This window comes from Limanda limanda, chromosome 8 (genome assembly GCF_963576545.1).
Source record: "Limanda limanda chromosome 8, fLimLim1.1, whole genome shotgun sequence".
Classification (NCBI taxonomy): Eukaryota; Metazoa; Chordata; class Actinopteri; order Pleuronectiformes; family Pleuronectidae; genus Limanda; species Limanda limanda.
The window spans coordinates 9,102,686-9,125,991 of record NC_083643.1 but is presented as its reverse complement, the minus strand read 5'-3'; the positions used below and the strand labels follow the sequence as shown (position 1 = coordinate 9,125,991).

The 23,306-nt window shown below is 43.5% G+C and overlaps 1 protein-coding gene across 1 annotated transcript; it reads right to left on the bottom strand.

Moving 5' to 3' along the window:
* Positions 1–35: 35 nt before the first annotated feature.
* Positions 36–23,240, bottom strand: si:dkeyp-19e1.3 (USP6 N-terminal-like protein). Its single transcript, XM_061077046.1, has 14 exons — positions 22,993–23,240; positions 10,359–10,432; positions 9,557–9,642; positions 9,367–9,406; positions 9,191–9,271; positions 8,748–8,855; positions 8,545–8,654; positions 6,752–6,800; positions 4,846–4,966; positions 4,223–4,317; positions 4,029–4,094; positions 3,737–3,836; positions 3,189–3,341; positions 36–3,078 (listed from the first exon to the last, which is right to left on the bottom strand). Exons 2-14 carry the CDS (start codon positions 10,422–10,424, stop codon positions 1,700–1,702), a joined length of 2,454 nt encoding a protein of 817 aa, XP_060933029.1. The 5' UTR covers positions 10,425–10,432; positions 22,993–23,240; the 3' UTR covers positions 36–1,699.
* Between the last annotated feature and the right edge of the window lie 66 nt (positions 23,241–23,306).

Here is a 23,306-nt window from a genome sequence, read left to right as displayed (position 1 = left end):
GCCTCAGTTTGAAAGAGACGACGACAGCAGACAACTCAGGTTTTATCTCTTTATAAAACTCAAAACACGTAGATGCGTAAATGTACACAAGCTTTGGTCTGAGCCCTGATGTCAAGCAGGACCATAAAAGGAGCCGTGGTCTGAATCCCGGCCGTCAGGCCAAAGTTCATGAACAAACCATTTAACATCCGTTAACATTTCTGGCTAAATTGAATAATGTTCTTTTGTGAGGAACCTGAAACTCTGTTAGAAAACATCTGAATAATTACAGAAAACTGCAAAACCTGGAAATAACAAAGGTTCAGTGCAAAAAGACATGTTGAGGCTGTAAATAAAGTAATATACAGTTTGAATAAACAAAACAAACACATTTTACTGTTAGGTCCTTATATCGAATGTTATGGCTCAACTTCCATTCCTCAACATTTGCTCTGCACGATTAAAACAAACCAACATAGTTACTGCAATGGCTCCGAGTTATGGCTGCATGAGAAGAAACGTAGCTTTGATTCATTAAACTGTCTGGTTTCCTTCAGTCTAGTTTACTCCCACAGACTTAATATGAAGATTTATATGTACAGTCGTTCTGTGCACAATCATAAACAGGGATTATCTGTGCCACGCACACCACAGACAGATGAGTTCCCCCACCAGCACATCATCAGTCCATCTGCAACACTTCCAACCACTAGAGGGAGCTGCTCTTCATTTTACAGTCTATAATGAAGCATGTTGGTCTCATCTCTTTGTGATTCCACCTCGACAACACGCACACACACATGTAACAGTGAATTATTGCTGAGAACTCAAGTATCTGACAAACGGATGTAACACTGAAACCATGAAACTGACGACATCCATACCAAACTATTCTTAACTTAAAAAAAAGAGCAGAAAAATACCCACAGAGTACCCGCTGCTACCTGCCTGAAGACCCCCCGCCCTCAGTATTTATACCAGTGACCTATTGCATCATGTCTCCGCTGCTGCTGCTGCCTACACTGCCTTTAGTCATCATTTGGAAAGTTTCCATGCAAACTGCTTTGGTGCAACCTGGTTTTGTGGTCCTGTGTGATTCAGCACTGACCTGAAGATGTTACAAAGAAGCAGCGTCTCGGGAATAGTTTGACACGGACTTAAGACGAGTGAGCCTGCTCACTGCTAACCACAGTAATGCTGTAGAAAGGTAAAGGCTCTGGTTGGTTTAGCAGAGGTGAGGTCACGCTGCAGCCTCTCAAGCCCGTGAGTGTAGAGCCGCTGCCCTCACTGCACTGGGATCAGGTTAAGACACTTTGTCGGGAAACAATGAAACTGACCTAAGATGAAACCTGCAGCTGATATTAGATCCACATTTCTGTGTGAATTTCTCAAAACCAAATGTGGTTTCACACGCTGAAGAGAGCGGATGACTTAATACGCTTGCTGCGCTTTTTCTGTCCAGCGAAAAGGAAAGCAGACAGCAGTTTTAAATACTAGTTTGACACTTTAGAAAAGTTAACTACCCATACAAAAGGTGCAAGTATCACAGAAATCTGTACATAGCAATGAAAAAAAGTCCTTTCAGACACACATGCACACACACACAAACACAGAATACTGGCCATCACCTCTTACACGGCGTTGAAAAGGAATCGAGCATTTACAGAGTCTGAATCATTCACGTACGACCTGTGACGCTTCAACGATACTTGGGACACTTTCAAAATGTCACTGATTTGGGCAGCGGCTGGCCACCAGGGGGCATCCTGCAAAAGTCTGGGCTGGATCGAACCAACGGGACACCTACTGCAGACTGTCCCGAGGACCTGGAGCTGCCCGGGGGAGACCTGGTGTACAGGAGCGGTGCTGGGAAGGCAGAACGGTCCCTGGGGCCTCGGGAGAAAGGCTTGGAGTAACCGGGCGAGGGAGCTCTGTGTGCGTCCGGACAGCTGGCCACGCTGCACGGGAGGGGGGTGAGTCTGTCGGCGAAACTGGGTGGAGGAGGGGGGAGGATAGAGTCCTCCACCCAGCTGTGCTCTCCTTCAAATTCAGGCTCCTGTGGCAAACTGGGGAGGGCGCCCAGCGAGGGAGGAGTGGGAGAAGGAGGGATGAAGACAGGAGGTGGAGGCAAAGGGTTGCGAGAAGGGTCGTAATCTCTATTGATTGTGTGCGGAGGGTTGCCGTGCATGCTGGGATGTTCCTCAGGAGTGGAGCCCAGCAGCCGCTCCACGCAGGGGTCCTCCTCATCCAGGTTGTCGTACTGGGAGGTGTTGGACGGTCGTCGGCTGCCGGCCGGCACCGGGACGTAGAGAGACACCGGGAACTTGGTCGGCTTCGGCGGAGGAAGTCTGGGAGAGGAGGTGAGGGAACAGGGGAGGAAAGGCTTCGGGGGAGGAAGAGGTTTCCTCTGTGTGACATTGGGAGACACCGGTGGTTTCTGAGTGACCAGCGGTGAGTCTGAGCCCGGAGAGGGAGCGCGGCGGGGGGGCTCTGGTCTGGTCCTACTCCCTGGACGAGGAGATTCACAATCCAGACGCCGTTCGTCAATCTGCTCAGCGAAGGAGAAAGGTGGAGGAGGCAGATCTGGGAGGTCCATGATGTCTTCCTCAACCTGCATGGTAGGAGGATCCAGAGGAGGAGGTATGTAAGGTGGGGGCCACTCCACCGGCTCCTCCTTGGTCTCCAGGTCTCCAGGCGTGATCTCTGGTTCTCCTCCGTCTCTGCTCTGGCTGCACTCTGGTAGCGTCTCATTCACGTCTCTGTCCAACCCGACCGCAGGACAAGGCTTGATTGTTTTCGGAGGTAAAGGAGGTGCTCTGCAAGGCCTTATAGGAGAAGGTGTTCTTTGTGTGTGGGCTACACCTGGGTCTGGTGAAGGCAATGAAGGTGTGTTTGTGCCGGAGACGCTTCTTGAACCCGGAGCTTCTGCGGGACAGGCGTTGTGTTGTGTGTTGCTGTCTGATCGCTGGCTCTCTGTGTCTGGAGGGCTCTGGGGCTGCAGAGCTACTTTGATCTCCGGAGGCGAGTCCGGCGGCAGCGGCAGGAGGAGAACCGGCCTCTCCTGACCCAGAGGTTCCTTTGGCAGCTCGTCTGGCTTGGCTAAAAAGAGAAATGGAAAATAGGGATCTTATCAACAAAAGAGACTTTGGGATAAATTGAGAAGCTTTGAACTGTAACAGAAAACAACAAACACAAGAACACAACTGCACCTGGAGGAGACTGGTCCAGCTTCTTACTGCGTAGCTCAGACATGGCCGCCTGTAACTGCTCAACCACCACATCATCAGGCAGGAAGTAGGAAGCACCCAGCTTCTCCTGGATAAACTCCCTCAGGTCCTCTAACTGGAACTTCTGCAGACGCTCTGATTGGACACACACACAAGCAACACAAAACACAGACAGGATTTAACACAAAACTAATAATAGAATGAGTGACAACATTCCTTGAGGTCGAGTGTCAGGTAACCTTTGATGACAGACAGCATGAGGCTATCTTCAAGTGTCCTATCAGTGAAGTGCTTTTGACCAATGTGCTGAGGCAAAGCTCAAGCAAGCATCCAATGGAAAGTCAGCTTTCCATTCTTCTCCTCAGCAACTGGCCACTTGCATTATGTAAGCCACCCAGTTAGGAGGCAGCCAAGCGTGAGGCGGCGTGCGGCGTAATCCGCACAGAAACATTCAGCAGTATAGCAACAGCAGCCGCAGCTCGACTCATCGAGCACGCCACGGGAGATAAAGAAACCGCTCTCATACTCACTCTTGTGCAACTTGAGGGTTGTGTACGCCATGGCGGTCAGCGTCTTGTCTCCCTCCAGTACGTAAATGTCCCATAAACGCAGGGTGAGGGTGAACGGAGTCTGTTATGGGAGACACGTGGAAGAGTGAGTCTGAAAGTAATGAAACCATCTCGAACGTGTTGCTATGCTTGAAGGGAAGGGGGGGGATGCCCTGTGGCATAGGGATTAATGATGGTGTGTAAACACAGAACACATCTGGGAAGAGACAATCTGGAGGTGGAACATTGATGCAGCACAAGAACTAGAACTCACTCTGTCAATGAAGCACTGGAGGAACCATTTGGTCGTGTAGATCCCTGTTGTCATCTGCTCCTTGTCCTGTGGGGCGTGAGTTAATGAGAAATGAGAACCTTACCGACTCTGTGGCCTTTTGCAGTACAAACTAATCAGGTTATGAAGAAAAATGACCTGATTTAAAGTCATACATTCAAGGTGCTGTCACTCACCATGTGTTTCTTCAGCTTTGGCAGCATTTTGGAGAGGACCAGCTCGTGGTGGGCCTGGAAGCGGTGCAGCTTGGGAAAGCCCGGGATGAAGAACCCTGGAAGGGGAGAGACAAGTTCAATCAGGAGGCCATAGGTGGTGAGAGGTGATGGACACAGAGACAGAGTATTTAGAAATTGAAAAGTAAAGAATCCTTTTTAATCCAAATATTTATTGTGTGTATTTTGTATGCCAAGTAGGTTTGTTAGTGAACAGGATTCCACAGAAACAACTGGGTGAATTACCATGAATTTCATAAGAAGGATGTGGTATGGGTCAGGAAACACACTTTTACTTTTGGTGCAGATCTGGATTGGGGGGCAGTTATTTATCACTTCCTTTGACATTGCGAGAAATTTCCATTTTCAACATTTCGTCGCTTTCTCACAGAATAATACATGGATGGTGATGGAAAATCTGACATGTTCAGGGGACTGATCGTTATGAGAGTGTGCAGTTTGGTGCAGATCTAAACCAAAATCTGGATCTAGTGAATTTCAATGTGGTTTCATGAAGAGACGGTTGGCTGAGGTCTTCACTGTTTGAGCCAATCTGGCTGAATTCTGTGTTTCTTCCTCTGTCTCACCGTGCATGGCATGCTTGCTGTTGGTGAGGAGCTGGGACAGAGCCCAGAAGGCATCTTCCTCGTTCAGATACATGAGCAAGATGGCAGCGATCTGACTCATCCCTTGGCAGTAGCTCACCTCCTGGGGGAGCACAGGAGAGGAGACGGGTTCAATTAAAGAGAATGAGCAAATGAAAAGGATTATTCATAATTTAATAGCGTCCAGACAGACGCACGGGCCGAGAGACGGAGGGAGGAGAGCACCTGAATGTCTGATGTGGTCTGAAGACAGACGGTGATGTGTGTGGTTTTACTTCTCAGACCTACTGTACGTTCCGCTACAGCTTCACTAACTCTTTACAAAAGCTTGTTAAAATATTTACTACAGCCCAAAATACATCCTCTCTAATGTCATGTCCTCAACTTGAATAACCGCCAATTTGACTCCACCAGGATTCAATGAGTTGCTCTGAACGCACATCGCGCTTGGCACGCGCAGATACACAAACCCCGGCCCACACCTGGTATTTGTCTATATTAAGCTGATATATTGCACAGCCAGAAATGGACACTCCAAGGTATCCTTTCAAGGAAATATTGTAGACAGAATAAGAGCGATAGACAGTTTAAACTACACATTCTGCACATTCTTCTCTAGCATCATGGGCGAAAAGGCGGAACACACTTTTCTCCCTCATCCGTCCCTCCCCTCTCCCTCACGCTCTCCTACTGACCCAGTTTCTATGGAGCAGCGTGTGATAAGAGGGGAAAAAGGAAAAAAGGGGAACAGCACATTTCCATTTCCTCTGGCTGAAACACCTCTACCACACAGGAACCGACTACAGAAACAAATCAGAAAAACAGACTTGGACTGTGTGTGTGTGTGGGGAGATGAACTGTACAGGTCCAGTTACTGTCTTTGGATTAAATAATATTTCTGTCCCTATTATATGGCAGCAATCAAAGCTTATACAATAATTTATATATATGGATTAATATAGAGATTAGTGTCAGGTTTTAAAAACATGTCAATACAGAAATGTACTGTGTTTAACACACTTTCCTTTTATTTCTGCACATTTGTAAAAGCTTTCGTTTACTTCACTGAGACACAATCTGGTTTATGGCAGAAAAAATACATTGTAACTTTAAAACAAAGATTTCAAATGAACAGTAAATAGATGGATATGATTTGGAGTGTCATAGGAAATAATGGCTTTATTTATAACATGACATTTAACTGTTTCATTCAAATAAAGGAGATACCTTATATGACATGTGTTAAACTATTGTATACAGTATTTTGTAAAGTTATGACCAACTATAATTTCCACTTATTAATGATTTGGCTGTTTTCCTCAATTTACTGACTTATCACTGGCCGGCAAAATATCAGATATAGCTAAAAATGTTGACTTTAATTCTTCATAAGCCTCAAACTCTTTGCTTTTTCAAAATAAAGGTTTATAAACTTCAAGATATATTCTGATTAACATTATATTATTAATTATCACATAAGAAAAGGAAAAAAAAGATTAATAGAATAGAATCCCTGATTACTTAACTTTGTTTTGGCACTAATATGAAGCCTTGCTAGGTGAAGTACACGAGGAGTCGAAGGGGAACTTTGACCGGACTGAGTGTGACTGTGGGTTCAGTGACGTCTGGTTGTGACACTGTGTTGTTGCTGTACGTTCAGACTGAGCCACAAATAAACCAAATAAAAGATCTCAGCCGAGGCTCTGAGCAAGGGGGAGAGCAGATGGGTGAAGAGTGCTCGGACGGTTCCTTCCTGTACAGGAACGAATGCAATCCGGGGCTGTTTTGTGAAGCATGTACACAAGACTCCTCCGTATTATGCAACACACACACACACACACACACACACACACACACACACTTTCGGTGTCCCCACGTAAACACTTACCGTGTTGTAGACGGAGTAGGCAGCTAGTACGTGAAAGAGCGCCTGCTGCCTAGAGAGGGAACAGAGAAACCACCAGTTTAAAACAAGGATGTGATTCCTTGGCAACAATCAAACAAGTTGAAACTGTTTATTAAGAGAAACCCCCCCCCCCCCCCAAATATTTCTCAACCTCCTCATCACAAAATGAACTCCATCAATCAGTGAAAGATATTTCTGGGGGGCTTGACAAATCCTGGCTGCATCAGATCATCCTGGTAGTGAAAATCTGTGTGTGTGTGTGTGTGTGTGTTTGTGTGTGTGTGTCCCAGTTATTGCTCATATTGTGAGGACTTAAATTTACAGTGAGATTGTGGACTTATCTTCCTCACTGGGACAAAAAGCAAGTCTCCATAACATAATTCAATATATTTTAGGGTGAAGACATGTTTTAAGGTTCGGTTTAGGCCGGTAGTAGCTTTAGTCATGGTTAAAGTAAGTCTCTAGGAACTTAATGTAATGTCCATGGAGACAGGACTGTGTGTGTCTGTGTGTATTAAAGAGCCTTTGTGTGAGGATGTCTGTGTTCCATTAGTTCTTTGGTGACTCTCGAAAACACAAGGTCTGTTTTCAGAGATCAGTTCCGCTGACATCTTAAGTAGATGCTTCGCTTGACGTGATTTCCTTTCACATGTGAGCCGACACCGTGACACGTGAATATCAACATATATAAGATATCAAAAAGATCTTCATCACATAATTTCTTCCAGTGCACGCGGCCTCTATCGAGCGTCCACGTCCGCAGGGTTGCGTGCTTCGTGCTGCGCAGCTGATTACATCTGGAGTTTCAACAGTTTCAGACAGCGAACACAAGGCAGCGCTTGTGTAACTGCATGCGAGTGTGTGTTGAGCGGGTGCATTAATAAGTATAACCCAGACACAGAGAGGATGTCTCCCCTCCAGGCCTCTGTAGTAAATTCTTGTCTTATAGACAGCGACAGAGGCAGGAAAGGAGCTTTAAATAGCGATCAGTGTCCCGATGTGAGTGAGACAGCTGTTGACTCGCAAAGGGAAGGAGTGGGCAGCCAGGCAGGATGGAGGAGTGCTTTGGTCTGCTTGGACTTAGCAGCTTTGAAATGAGGAGGGAAGGACGTAACAGAGAGGAAGAGGAGAGCCCACAATCAGGAGTTTAACTCACAAAGAAGAACCCCGTAGTTTCCACGACTGTCCCACAGTCACAAAGCAAACGCTAAGAAACATAAGAGAGCGCCCGTGTTCTGAAAGTTATTTAACGTAGGTTTGATAATTTTTCTTATGGTCTCAAGTTCACACTGTGGGCAGCTCAACGTTATTCTGTACATGCAACTTCATGTCGCTGCACATTTCTGTATGAATGCCATTTCCTGTGGGGCTTCGAGCACTGACAGGAAGACTAATAAAACACTGAGAAGAGGAAACAACCGCTTCAGTTTTGTGTGTGGTCTTTGTGTGTGTGTGTGTCTGTGTGTCACACCCTGGAGGAGCCTCAGCGAGGGCTAACCTGAACATGTGAGGTGACGCAGGAAACAAATACAATAACTTTTGGAGACAGTGTCAGGACGTTTGTTGTGAGTACAACTCCCATGACCCACAACAGTATAAACAGTGTGTTTGTGTAGCATTGGTTGAAAACTACTCAGAGTTTCAGATGCGACTGTTCTGAGAAGGAGTGGTGCAACGCTGGGTAATAAAAGAGGAAGTGAAGAAATCATCAGGATTGTGTGCAGGTGAATTGAAACACGCAGCTCCAGAGAGAGAGAGAGAAGCTGAGAACTCACTTGACTCCGAAGCGGTCCATGAACATGATGTGGTTCCTAAACGTTCGGTTGACGTCCAGGTCGATCTGCTTGATCTCTGTGGAGAAGTCACGAGCCTGCAGCTTCATTTTCTGGAGGACAAGACAAAACGAGAAAGAGTGGTTTAAATGGCTAGTCGGGAAAATATCCATATTTTGTCGACTGTATCTGTTTTATTTTCATACCTCGTATTTTCCCTCGTTATCCTTTTTGACTTTCTCTATGTCCAGGAGCAAGGCCCATGCCTGGCCTCTCAGCTGCAGAGGGATGCCTTTATACACGCGCTTCACCAACTGAAACACACACACACACACAGTATGATAGACATGAATTGGATTCCTCTAAACATGGAGAGACAGCCTTCATCACAACAACCAGAGGGCAGAGGCAGAGGGTCACGTTTGAATGTTAACTCTCTTCAATGACAAGGAGCCATTTCATGCATTTTCCTTTAGCGGTCTAGACTGGAGAGAATGGGGGAAGAAGCTGTGGTTAAAAGGGGAATGGAAAAAAGATTATGACCGGAAGTGGAAAGACTACATCACATATTTTAGCTGGGAAAAAAAAGAAAAGCGACGGCTAAATGGAGACAGGACGTTAGTGAGTGTATAGATACCGAGATTCACACCTTTTCAGTGTTCCTGTACTTGTCCCAGTTCTTCACCATCTTCAGCCATTTCTCCACTCGCTCCATCTCGTGCTGCTTGTGCTGCAGAGAAGAAAAGACTGATTCACATCTGGTCCTCTGGATACGTGAAAAGGGTCTAAATATATCACGTGCAAGGTCAAAATGTGGAAAATTACCTTCTCTTCAAGCGCACTGGGTGTTGGCAGTTCTTCCTCACTGGAGCAGAAAAGTAGAAATAAGCAACATACCAATGAGAAGACAATCCAAGTTTAACACGAATGTACAGAAAATTGGCAATGTGAGAAAGATGAGAGAGAAAACGTCTCCAGGAGGAAGCTGTCAGGAGCTTTAAGTCGAGGAACTTACTGCAGGAAGCCGAAGCGATCTGTGACCTTAAAGATGCTGTAGTCAGCATCCTCCCATGGGTCAATCCTGACACCCTCCTGCCTTCCCTGAAACAGCCGCATACACATTAGAAAAATAATGTGTGCAAACAAACCATGATACAGATTCAACAAGTAGAACTAGAACGACACTAGAGTGTATATGTCGGCCAAGTCCCAACAGTCTCCTGATGAAACCACATTTAAATTCACTAGATCCAGATTTGAACTTGGATCCAATTGAACACACAGACACATTCATACATATCAGTCCCCAAAACTATTGGGGGAATTATTCTCATAGAAATCAAGGAAAATGTTGAATAACGGCCTTTCTCTGCTCCAAACCAAATTGTAATGATTTCTTCCCTGATCCATACCACATCCTCCCAACAAGTTCCGGCTAACTAACAGACAAATAAATAACCACAGAAGAAAATAACCTCCCTGACAGTGGTAATAAATTGTAAATACCAGGTAAGAACACATGAATGGACCAATGATATGTCTGCTTTATAATGGGAAGAAACTGTTTCATGACAAACACACATTTGCTGTCAATATGTCATTAAATGATCATTACATTCAATCCCTTTCCACTGCCTGTTGGCTCACAGGTACCATTCAGGAACTCTTTATTCAAGAAAAACTCTGGTTTTTGGTTTGGCTTCTCTTCTATGAGGGAAAATTAAGTCCCAGATGATTTTACTTGTAAGGATCAATCAACTTTATAATCAAGACTTTCATGAACGGAGGTGACATTGTCTTCCCAATCTCGCACCTACCTTGTCATATTTAGAGATGATATCAGCCCGTTCCTCTGCTATCAGTGTTTCTATGTCCTTCTTCATGTCAGAATCTGAAAGGAATCACAGAAATATGTCATTAATAATCATCAGATTCAGAATTAACCAAACCACTGTCATCACATACATGAATGAGTTGTAAGTTGGTAATTTACTGCTCTCTACTGGGTGTCGAACTGTCTGTGACCTGGAGAGACTTTGAGATCCAACCATAATATTGACTGGCAACAGATGTGAAACATTTTTACCTTGACTTTATATGGGGGTTATGGGTTAGCTCAATGACCTTAGTAGCATAAGAACAACACATTTTACATAAAAGTCCCAGGCCGTGATTTCAGAGACACTTTGGCAGAGTGAACAAGATCTGTCACAGGTGCTTGAACATACAGGTCTAGCACCTGTGTCTTTTGTTTGACTACAAAAACATCTGTATGTGGTTACTTTCGTCTGGGAAATGTTCATTATATAAAAAAACAAACAAGCAGACATCACTTGAAACTTTAAAAAAAAAAAAGAATCCACCACATGCTGTAGCTTCTCTCAATACACCTCACGGTCAAGTCAACTTATATTCACCCGTCCATTCTCTAACCCACTTATCCTATATCTTTGGACTGTGTGAGGAAGCTGGTGTACCCGGAGAAGTTCTACAGACTCAAACTCAGAGCATAGTTGCTGTATCAAACTTTGTTCTTCTAAAACAAATGTGTTTTGCATGCTCTGGACAGGAACCACAGTGAAGAACCACAAGGCCACGAGCAGCTTCCTGTCCACGTGCCCTGAGCTTCAGCTGACACAATAGCTTGACATTAGATTCTGAGTGTGAGGTGATGATAAGTTGTTCACCTCACATTGTTTGGTCTTTTTTTGAAAATTACAGAAGTAAAAAAAGAAAGAAGAAAGCACCCGAGTTAGGTTTTGTTCTGTGTTGCATGTGACTGTCATTGGATGTTGAAATGCAGTGTGTTCCTCACTTCATCAGGTTTTAAATCCATTTACACCGATAAAGGTGGATCAGGGCAGACAGAGGAAGGATCAAGAAGGTTTACACTGAATCTTTCAAATTCTCACAGGCAAATTAAATGTGTTCACTCTTTCCCTTAACATCCATCATGTGTCTCCAGAATCAGACAAGTTCATTTTATAAACTGAACCACTGGACAGAGCGAAGGAAGAAGAGAGAGGGAAGGACATAAGGTTAGAAGAGGAGGGAGGAGAAGAGAAGAGAAGAGAAGAGAAGAGACGAGACGAGACGAGAAGAGAAGAGAAGAGAAGAGAAGAGAAGAGAAGAGAAGAGAAGAGAAGAGAAGAGAAGAGAAGAGAAGAGAAGAGAAGAGAAGAGAAGAGAAGAGAAGAGAAGAGAAGAAAGAAATATTGCCTATACATATTTGCATGAAAATACATGTGGTCATTCAGGACACTGCACACGTACAGCCACACTGGTGCAGACTCACTGTAATAAAGATGGAAGGCAACAGTCTGACCAGAGCTCAGGAAGAAATCAACAGAAGTGACCAGCTGAGACTCCTGCTCCCTTTCGCCCTGGGTGTAACCTCCACCTGACCCCAGTCCGGAGCTGATGTGCTCCGTCCGCACAGCTCGGCTGTTCAGCAGTTGTCAGGACTGAATAAAACACCCAAGAGGGAACAGGCTCGTTTGGGAGATCAGGATCTGAGGGATATTTGGATTCAGAGAAGGCGCCAGCGATGCCTCACAGGCACAGTGAATAAAAGGGTAGAATTAAAACCCAGACAAGTCACAATAAAGCATCAAGGTTAAGAGCCACTCACTTGTTAATGTTGAGGAACAAGTTATACAAGCAGGTCTTTGTTATGCTTCACACCTAAATGCCACCATGGGACAACTATTCAAGAAGAGAACATGTAAATCAAAGAGACAGGGGAGGAAATACAACTATTGTGGTGTTCCTTTGATATAAACTTAAGTGAATTTGATTTTCTAGTTGCTACTCAGGTAAAACTAAGCCATTTGAAATTCAATTTGTGTTGTTTTAAAACCAAACTTTTGGAGCCATACAGAGGCTTTTTGTGACAGTACCAGCTCCAGCCAACAGATGCTGTGCAGCAGTGAATACTTCTCCTTACGCCTGACAACCGGCAGCCAGCTGGGGCCTCGGGTGCTGTGCACATGTATGTGCGGCATGCCAGACGGCAACAGGTGTGAGGGCACCTGCCACTGCTCACAAAGACGCTTTCACTGTTTCCTACACAACCTGAATACTGCTGACAAGGACACAAGTCGTCAGGAGCAAGGGGACACAACATAATTTAAATCTCAGATCTCGACCCCGGTACAATGGGCACTATGACAGAGAGCTTAAGAGGGTAGATCGCAGGTTAATAATTAAATACTTAAAATTTCAAGATGTATTTTTATTTGCGTATGAACATTGTTTTGGCCCAGATGAGATATGAGAAGCTTTATTTTGATCTGTGTGGTAGTGATTCTGTGACACAGATATAATAAGCAAGAACGATCTGAAACCTTTTACTCCTACAGTATTCTAGCCCAGATGTTGAGAATGAAGCTGCTTAAACCTACTTTTTTGGATCAGAACTAATTGTTAAAGATGTTGTACAGATGTGTATGGATTTTCCTTTTCATCACTCGACCCTTACTTATCTCATCTCTAACACCACAGCATCCAGGCATCTCCAAACAACAGCTGAAGCTCCTGTCTAACAGGTGGTCAGTGAAACCAGACCACTGAACAACTGCTGTCTGCTGTGCTGCTCTTTTTCACTTTTCACTTTTCTTGTCCATGTCAGGATATTTCAGGTTTTTCAAGGTATCAGCAAATGTTTCTGAACAGCTGAGAAAGCGGTCTGTCAGGTGGTGCCATTGACCGAGCTCTGACCTTAACTATATCATATTAAATATTGAAAACTGCTCTACCTTCCATCTTATACACAAGCTATATTTGAAAGTGTAGGACGATAAGGTACGAGCACAAAATGCACGTAACTTGCTGTATTTGGTTCTCTCCAGATTTTGTTCTCCATATAATTAAAATCACATTAGAGTTGATGTGAAACGTTGTGTTGAAGCTTGTATTTGAATGCTTTCAATCTGAATCAGCCACTTGCAACGTGGGCTTACAGGAAACTATAATTTAAAATGTGAGAAAAAACAAACAGTGTGAAATGCAACACTTCCCATTGTACGTGATGGAAAGGCTGTTAATAAGAAAGGAAAGACAAATATACTGTGTGAAGATGAGAAAGATATTTTTCCCTCATACTCTTGTATGATGTTAAACTCTTGTAAAATGTTGTTAAGAGTCTGTTTTGTTTCATCTTGAGGTTCAGGCTGCTTATTTCCTGTGTTGAGTCTCCAGACTGCTGATAGTATTGTGTTGGGCTCAGGGGGAAAAAAGGAAACCAGTTACCGCCACTCCTTCAAAAACAGGTTAAATAAGAGCTGTGACAACACAATGTGTCCACCCTCTAACCAAGAAAACCCCTTATACTGACTAAACGCCTCAAATTATCCAAACTTAGCTTTTTACAGTCAGCAAAATAAAGATGTGACTAATACTCAGTGGTCAGTTCACATTAACAGTACTGGGATTTTGCTTGTGACTCACCAGCAGAGCTGAGGACCTCCAGTGTTTTAAACAAACATTCTTTGTACAGCTCTTATTAAGTGGTGACTATAGCGACGAAGGTGGTGACTGTGGGGGAGCTGAAGGTGTTAAACAGATGGAAGCTGACGGGAGAAAGTGAGTAAGCTACAGACAACACCGCTGAGTGGGAGAGAGATGACGAAAACACAGTCAAAGATCACACCTGGGGGAGTGTATAGTTAGTAGGAGTACATTGTCTGACAGAATATATCAAGAAAAAAAAAAAAATATGAATTTTGTTGAAATTGTTCATAGATTTTAAGAGAGAATAGGAACAATATATTTCAAATAGAAAATGTGAGATGTAATGAAAAGCATCAGATTTGCAGAGAGTGAGTACGAAGTGTTAAAAAACACTTCCCTATATGTAAGTGTTGATGAACTGGTTGCTTACGAGACCAGTTTATACAAAACTTTGAGCTCCAAGTCCTCGGTGACATCATTTCCTGTTATGACATGGCGTTCTAAATCTAGCTTGTGTATATAAGCTCTACGTGCACTGTTGTAACCACACACAGCTCGCGACGCATTCTGAATCACATCCAGCTAAATGACATGGTTTTAAGCACTGATGCAGAGGTTATAATGTCCTTACTGATATATCAACCAAAAATTATCATCTCATCTGCATGTCCGTGCAAACTATACAAAGCAATGGCATCCAATTTAAATGAGATTATTGCATTTGTTGACATGTAGGACATTGGTAGAAATTCAACACACTAAGACACCACAAATGAAGGAGAAATCGTCTTTTCAAATATGTTTAGCTTAATCCACTATCAGCTTCCTTTTGGCTCGTGATCAATCCTAATCTGAGTAGTGGTCAGATTTAAGACAGGAGGAGGATTATACAAGAACAAAGTCAGATTGAAAGTCTGAGATTAGAGGGACTGTGGCAGTAAGTCAATTTTCTCTGGGATCCTGGGATCTCTAAGAGCTCTGATAGTTTGGGTGAGGTTAGGTCAGGGGCGTGTATGTGTGTGTGCATCAGTGGGTGGTCGTTTTGAACTGGAACCCAAAAGTTAAATTACACCAGAGTGTGGGAAGTTTACATATAAAAAAAGTGAATGGCATGAGGAGGCTGAGGTGAAGTCACCGACAGGATGATTCATCTCCACTAGCAGTGTTTGTTGTGTCTGAGATCGCTGGGAACACTGAGTCGGACGCCTTATATAGATGTTGTACTGTCTATCAATTACTGAGATAGGATCACATCTGCACTTATGATGTCTATGCAGCCCGGCACATTAAAACCCTCACCCCAAATTGCTGATGGCATGATGAGGCAAAGGACGACAGATGCAGAGCTCTCTTCACCGCTGGATGATTAGTCAATGCTGCGCGGTCAGCCAAAGAACGCTCTGGCTCTGAGATCAGACGAGCTCGGGCCGTGCACTCATTCAACCTAGTTGACCTCACAGAGTGTATTTTCATTCTGGGCTCAGCCTATCACGCATCCGGATCATTCATTAACACTGTGTATTATAAAACATTATCTGCTCTGCATGAGCAAACATAACCCGCTTGTTCTGAGGATAAATAAGGAAAGGGACTTTGTTTAGTTAGTTTAACAGCAAAGAAAAAAAACTATTCACATACTTTAGATACTTGTCATTTATCAGTCAGTCCTGCACTGACTATGTTCACATGGACACCAGTTATCTGAGGAATGACCTTATTCTGAATAAGACATAACTGTGATCAGGATGTTCATGTGTTCATAGGAGGAGATGCCATATTTAGGAAGACAAACTACTGTCCTAAAAGGGTAAATATTTGTGTCCATGTAAATGTGTCTATCGTCTGTTTTCAATATCAAAATAACATGATATTCATGTATATGCTTTACCTTCTTAAGAACATGTTGGTTTCACATGTCTTTTGACTTCAGGCTTCAATTCATGGTAATATATGTTATTTAATTTCAGCAATTCCTCAAGTCATGCAATTAATGAGGAAAACTTTAAAGATTTTTCTGGTAGTCCCTGTTCTGTTTATAGATATCTCTGTCTATTGTTACATTAGCTTGATTCTGTACGTTCTCTGTGACTGTGGAGAACAAGAATCCCTCCTGAATCTCCAGCTCATAAAAGAAAGGAGGCTAACAAGTGACCACATGGCTCTAATTTCCACATGAAGAGCTCTGAGGTCCCAGATGGCTTCGGAGCTCCACTTTCTAATGGGTGACAGACACAGTGTGTGCATGTAAGCATGCATGTGTCTAAAAGAGGCAGAAAATGAAAAGGGAGAAAAGGCAGAGTAGTAAAGAGAGGGAGGCCTCTCTATTTTTAGAAACCACAATTTGTCTGTAAAAATGGATCAGAACTATTCTCTAAGGAAGAGGACTTTGGTGCTCATTATACATTAGCTCTGTTTCCAGGTTCACATAAAACCCCAACAGACTAAGATAAAGATCACCAGAGGCAGAACGTTCCATTTTGTTCAGTTCTCCTCAACATAATGTTGATAATGAATGCTATAAATAGGAAGTCCCTCAGAGACTTGGAATCACTAAGTCACCAGACAGGAAATCTCAGCAGGCTGGTACAAGATGTAAAACACCAGTCCTTGCTTTAAGGGAAGGTATGGACGCCAGATGGCAGGAGGTGGGAGTGTCACACACAAGTAAAAAGCCAGTCACTAGTCTTCACCGCAAAGTCACAAGCATGTCCCAAGTTGCTGTGGGGAGTATCAAGCAAGCCAGGCCTCTTTTCAGGCCGAGCAAGTCACAAGTCAAGTCATATGAAAATCTGAACCACAGTGATCATGAGAAGTTGAGTTTAATTTTTAATATAAAATTAAACTGTCTCCATTTTCGGTTTTCTAAATTTTTCTGACATTTGACCTGTTTCGATAACGAGCTTTCCAAAATGAACAACAATGTCCATGACAGCTGACTCCTGTGTCCTCATAGGTTGGGAGGGTGCCCAAAATCACTCAATCATGCTTCATAACAAAACTTAACTTCTATCAATAACCAAAAAAATTCAAAGGTTTGAATGTTTTAAATCGAGTCATTTGTATGCATTAGTAAAGCAAGTTCCAAGTCCTTAAATTTGGGATTTGAATCTGACTCGATCCAAGACGTCTGGATTGCTCCCCCATCTCTTCCAGATGGAACTCCAGACATAAAGTAAAGGTGTTCGATGCCTCTATGACTGAATTACAGACAGTTCACTAATAAGCTAACCAGTAAAAACCCAGGTTGTACAATTGCATTTTATAGTGGTTGCCATCTTCAAGTATGGTGCAAGCATTCTCATGCATTCACTATGTCTGTGCAAGTCTAAATAAAGCCAAGAGGCATCAATGACTCTCCTCGTATAGGCATAACAAGGATGTAGGAACGTCTAAGCTCCATGTTACCAAACACATGGTGTGCAGGTGTGATGGTGCATGGACAATGGACAATTGTCTACCCCCAGTCCGTGGGGTTCCTCTGAGTAGTTGCTTAAAGTGACAACACAGCACGACAAACAGTGGAGTAACTGCATCTACTCTTGACTGAGCCGAAGCAACCATAAGAAAAGAGATAAAACTGAAACCATATTAGACAAATGATTGAAAATCTAACTGTTGTGAAACCTTGATAACCAGGCCTACAACGTCTCCAAAAGAAGAAATTCTGTGTCTTTCTTTCCATCCGAAGTTCTCTTTCTTCTCTATCCCTTCGTTTCTTTTGTTTGGCTGTATTGTTTGTGCATATGCTCAGAAAATAGCTGCGACACAGAGACTGTGTGACCCAGGGGTGAAACATGGGCTCGGGAAAAAGCACAAGGCTCAGAATAGCTGGTTTTCCACAAGGGGCTTTTCTGTCCAGCTCAAATCTCTTTTACCACCATCTTGTCATTTTTTCCAAAGAGGGCACACATCACATTCAATACACTTACAGACACTCACCATCCCAAACTATCTAACTTTTCCCCATCTTAACAAAGGAAATAACAAGCTGGAGGCTGAGGAAGAGAGCCCATTGCATCACGCTGCATCTGACCTCAGCCTGAGAAACACTACTTCCTCACTTCTGTCTCCCCCATCACCTGGGGAGGGGGGACGGCGGGTGTCTAAATATAACAATGACAACATAAACTTTTAGACGCCAGAGCAGCCAGCCCGGACCGGAGAGGCCTCATTTTCCCAGAGTGGCAGCACTTTTTTTTGATGGGTGGTATGAGGAGGATGGGAATGTCAAGGGAACAGTTTTCCTAAACACAAAACCACAGGACCATGCTGAGAAAGCCACGTTCTCATAAATGGATCCTCTTCCACCAAGCTGAGGATGAAGTCATAACACAAACAGAGAAGCCAGGGGAAAGAGAACATAATCTGAGTAAGTAGTGCTATTACATTATAAATTAGCTCTGCCAGTGCAGTGCCAGTTCTCAACATGCCTGTTGGGAACGGGCTGTTTTTGGCCTGTGGTCATGCTGGATGCAGCTTTCTTTCTGGAAACTGCAAATGTGACCTGCAGCAATTCAAATGGATTTATATAGCACTTTAAAAACACAACATCGTGGATCCAAAGTGCTTTGCAAATAGAAAAGTGAGAACAGATAACCAGTGATGACAACAACAATCATAATACTACACAACACAGGTAAGCAAAGGCCGACTGAACCATGAAGCTGTGCCACCCCTGCTGCCCATATCAGACAATGATTTGAAAGATTAAATTATAAATACTTTGTAAACTTCAGATATAAGTATTTGAACAATTTGAATACGAAGTTAAACAATTAACAATAAACAACAGAAACAATTGGAACTGTCCTCAAAACTGTCCTTTCTAAGTCCAACCTTGTTTTGGCACAAGCTGCTCATACTGCAACAAAATGCAATAAGCTCACAACAACATGAGCTCACATACCAATTTCACTGTTTCTATACCAGTAAAATCCCCTCGCCACAGCACACCAGCACAACGGCAAACACATTTAATAATTCACGAAGGAGGCACACAGAAAACATGTTTCCAAAATGAAAAAACCTGGTGCTGTGTTAGCTGTTCTCGAATCAAAAGCTAAGCAGGAATGATGCTGGCGTCACTCATGCACACTCCTCTGGGTGATTTGGTTATCGCAGATTTCATGTATGAACCATGTTTACAAACACAGAAACAGATTATGGTACATTGGAGATGAGCAGGCTTGCGCTGAGGGGATGTAATTCAGAGGGAGGTTAAGTATTTGGAGCAAGAGCAACAAATCAAGTGGCATCCAGAAAGAGACACAAACTGGAGACGGTCATGGAAGGGAAATTCCAGGATGGCCCAGTTTAGCCTTTATACAAATTCCAAAAGACAAATAACTATTTGGGTTATTATCCCATGGAGGCATCACTCATCTCCTCAGATCTCTCTTCAGTGCTGGAACAGTTTTCAGCCTGAGTAAATATCTACTATCTCAACAGAGATGTGACCTCATTTTTACTGTGTGTGGGGGGAATAGATTTGGAGTAATTCATGGACGAAATGGCTCATCCAAATATCACACTGGCTTCCAACAGAGGCTCGTGCTACAGCCCAAATGTAACCTACATATCACAGGGAGGTGCTATATAATGATATCTGTGTAGTAAATATATTTACTGTTTGTTTGTTGATTGTGCAAAAAAAACTACAGTAACGATTTCCATGAAACCTGGTGGAAGGATGCAATGTGGGTCAGGGAAGAACCCATTAAATATTGGTGTTTAAAATTGCAAGACTCCCCACATTTTCACTGTTTACCCAGGGAATAATTCATGGCTCTTTTTGAAAGAAATCAGGTAAATTTAGGGAACTGATTGCTATGAGGGTGTGTGAGATTTGGTGCAGCTGACTTCAAGAGGACTGTTGGGACTCGGCGGAGGCATGTGCTCTACTGAGTGCCATTCCAGTTCTGGTGGCCATCCATCAACACATTCTTATTGGTGATGATTCTCTGTGTCGTGTGGGAAGCCACGATCACCACCATAGGAATGTGAAGACGTAGGCATGAGGTCTGCAGTATCATAAGAACCAGTGTATAGTAATCATAGAGTCAAAACCACCGGCTGCTCTAGTTTTCTTGCTTAAGTTTACGTGTTTCTTCAGGTAGGTTTTGTGAATGTAAAACTCAAAGTGGCACAAAGGTGTCCCTGTGTTTGTCTCCATGTTAAACCTCCCCAGAATCTGTCCTTACCTCTCCCCCAGTGTGTGATGACAGACTTCATGACCTTTCTAATCCCTGAACAAAGTAAACATGGACATGAATGGATTTGTCCAGGACTCCTGAACAGACAACATCGAAAATATATCCTGCGAGTAACACGGCAAAGACTAAACCCTTCAGTATCTTTTATGGTTTGGGGAAAAGCTTCACTATTTGCTGTGTTTTGTGACACTGGTGCGTTTGGAACGCCTTTGACGTTCATCATAAAGAAGCCATTCAGGCAGACAGAAAGACTATTGATGCCTCTCCACTGAAACAATATTATCACAACCGAGTACAATGGATACTGCTGGTTGAAGAGTGACAAGGGAACCACAGATTCACCTAAAATCTGGTGTTGGAGCAAGATTTCACAATTTAATGATACAAAAATTGAAATTAAAAGATCATTTAAGTTGTATTAACCAAAGTATGGCCCAACTTAAGTGTTTGTAATGCTTTCACTTAGGTAGATGCATACATATCAACACCTTTTGATGGCTCAAAGAGAGGTACGATGACTTACAATTCAAAAATGAAAAGGACCAAGTCACCAACTCTGAGTGTTCTTAAAAAAAAGGCCAATACTGCTGACTGAGGCCCATTCATGGGCATAAAAACAAAATAAGGGCTCACATGCTCTGCCTCACACGTGGCTCACATCCTTTTGGCTTCGGAATGGGCTGCCAGACCATTGTTGAACAGTCAAGTGCTGACAGCTTTTTACAAGGAAAGGTTCCTAAATTAAGGCTTTTAACTGGTGTTTATGAAAGGGAGGCATATGATGAACCAGCCTTTTTGTGATACCACCAACACATCAGGATTCCTCTTGTTCTGACATTTGGTGGATTTGATCTTCAAACAACAGGGCTGGTTTAAAAACTATTAAAGTCTAGTGAGAACACAGAGCAGAAAGACACCAAGTGCTGAGGTACGTGTGTGTGTGTCCAATGTGGGGCTCACTTCTCAAACCATATGTATAATATCACACAATGTGACACGCGAACACACCGACACACACACACACTAAAGGCTGAACAATAAGTTATACAAATTAATCACTCAAGTCTTCAGTGTTATGCTTACAGCTTGGGGCAATGCATGATTGGAGCTAAGGAAGAAACAGCTGTGTTACTAAAGCTTCAAAGATTTCTACACAGGGTAAAAAAAAAACAACAGACTGTATTCATCTGTCTTCTTCCACTTCCTCTATTTACATCGTTGTCCATCAATGAATGACACGCATATTGAAATTGTAGAGGAAGTGGACTCGCCATTAGCAGCGTGCACATGTGCGACATTAGTCCGAGAACAAAAAACATTAAGGAGGATGGGGGGGACACATGACAGTGAAACAATGAGCAGCAGTCAGACATCTGGCAGAGAGCTAGATCCTGCTGCAGATCTTTCACTCAGACTGACTGTAACCTCCCCCCACTCCACGCATGAACCAGTGAGATGCTCATGGTAACCTTCCTTCCTTCCAGAGGGGGTCCACGCATGGCATGACATGACACACAGACCAGTATCTGCATGGCCTACTTCTGCCTGCTGTGTCTCAGGGCTGGGCAATAAAACAGGAGCAATAATTATCGCAATATAATTGTCATCAACAGCAATCACAAGTGTCCAATATATCAATATAACATTCACGATAAGAGGTAACAGCTGCTTGATGTAGCTCCGATTTGTAAAATGTTTGTCATTCTCTGCCCATGAAGAAGAGTTTAAAACCACAACCAACAAATCAATCTTTACACTTAATTCAAATGCATGTTTATGATTTATTCTTAAATCCATACTCTGATATCTCCTTGACACTTATCTCATACCTGCAAATTATCAAACATACAGGTCTCAAAGATGTCAGGACTAAATTTACAATTGGTTTCAGATGTAGCTCAAACAAATCAGGGGCGTATCCAGAGAGGGGGGGCTGGCCCCAGCTGATATGTGATTAGCCCCTGAAGTGCCACTGTCCTGTAAGTAGTCCAAAAACAAACCAAGTCACTTATTAACAATACTGACCTTAAATAGGACAATTTGTTGTTTACGCTCTGAGCTTTTTTGACGTACACAATGTGCTTGAACAATGATTTAAAATATATATATAATCAATGCTGTGAGACTTTGCTCATAGAGAGTTAACAATAAACAAGCAACGACTTCCTGCAAATAACTATGGTTTTCAAGTCCTTGATGTTACTAAATTCAAAGTATGCCACAGATACTTTTGTCTTTCTTTTACATTTGAACCCTTATTATGGAAATGTTCAGATTTATTCTACTATCTCGTTTGGCACTTTTTAAATTATTGTCAGTTCGAGGATGATATTGTTGAAGTGCTCAACACAGAACTAACAGCAGATCCCACAGACCCATGTGTCCCCAGTCCTGGTTCTACAGGACATCTCCACTGGTGGAAACCCAGCGATGAGTGACGGGAAAATCAGAAATTCCCCCACAGAGAAGCGCTGTTGTTGGGTAGAAACACAAAACCACGGACTCTTCCACCGGCTGTTCCCACAACAACCAGCAGAACAGCGTGTAGAACCCTCCTCTGTGTAGAACCCGCATGGAGCTGGGGACCTGGTGCTCACAGGCGGGAGGAGACACTGACAAGCCGCGGGGACACTTTCCTTCACCGGGACACTTTCCTTCAAGTTGTGTAAACGATAACAACAATCATGGCCACCTGCGTGCCAGCGATTCAAAACGCTCATATTCATACAGAGAGCAAAACCCAGCGGTGCAGACTTTCATTAGCGAACCAGCCGGGGACAAGTCTTACCGTTTTGGAGAGACTTCCTCTCTGCTTCTTCTTCTGCTTCTTCTGCTTCTTCTTCTTCACCTTCCTACTCTTCTTCGTCTATCTTCTTCTTCTTCTTCTCGGAAGCGACAAACTAAATCCGCTCTTCTCATCTCGGTGTCACCAGAGGCCGAGGGGAGGCTGCTGTCACCCGGCTGCGTGGACTCACTCGCTCCGCTGGTCAACCGGAGTCAGCCCCTGTCTCTCTCCGCTGACACCTCCTCCTCCTCCTCCACCGGCCACCTCCTCCTCCTCCTCTTCCTCCTCCCCCCCTGTCTCTCTCCGCAGACACCACC

What these genes read in the sequence shown, in the direction of transcription:
- si:dkeyp-19e1.3 (XM_061077046.1), bottom strand. Translation starts at nt 10,424, where the DNA reads ATGAAGAAGGACATAGAAACACTGATAGCAGAGGAACGGGCTGATATC. An exon ending in CCAGTGCGCTTGAAGAGAAG is followed by an intron (nt 9,272 to 9,366) that starts GTAATTTTCCAC and finishes TCTTCTCTGCAG; the next exon opens with CACAAGCAGCACGAGATGGA. An exon ending in ATGGACCGCTTCGGAGTCAA is followed by an intron (nt 6,801 to 8,544) that starts GTGAGTTCTCAG and finishes TTCCCTCTCTAG; the next exon opens with GCAGCAGGCGCTCTTTCACG.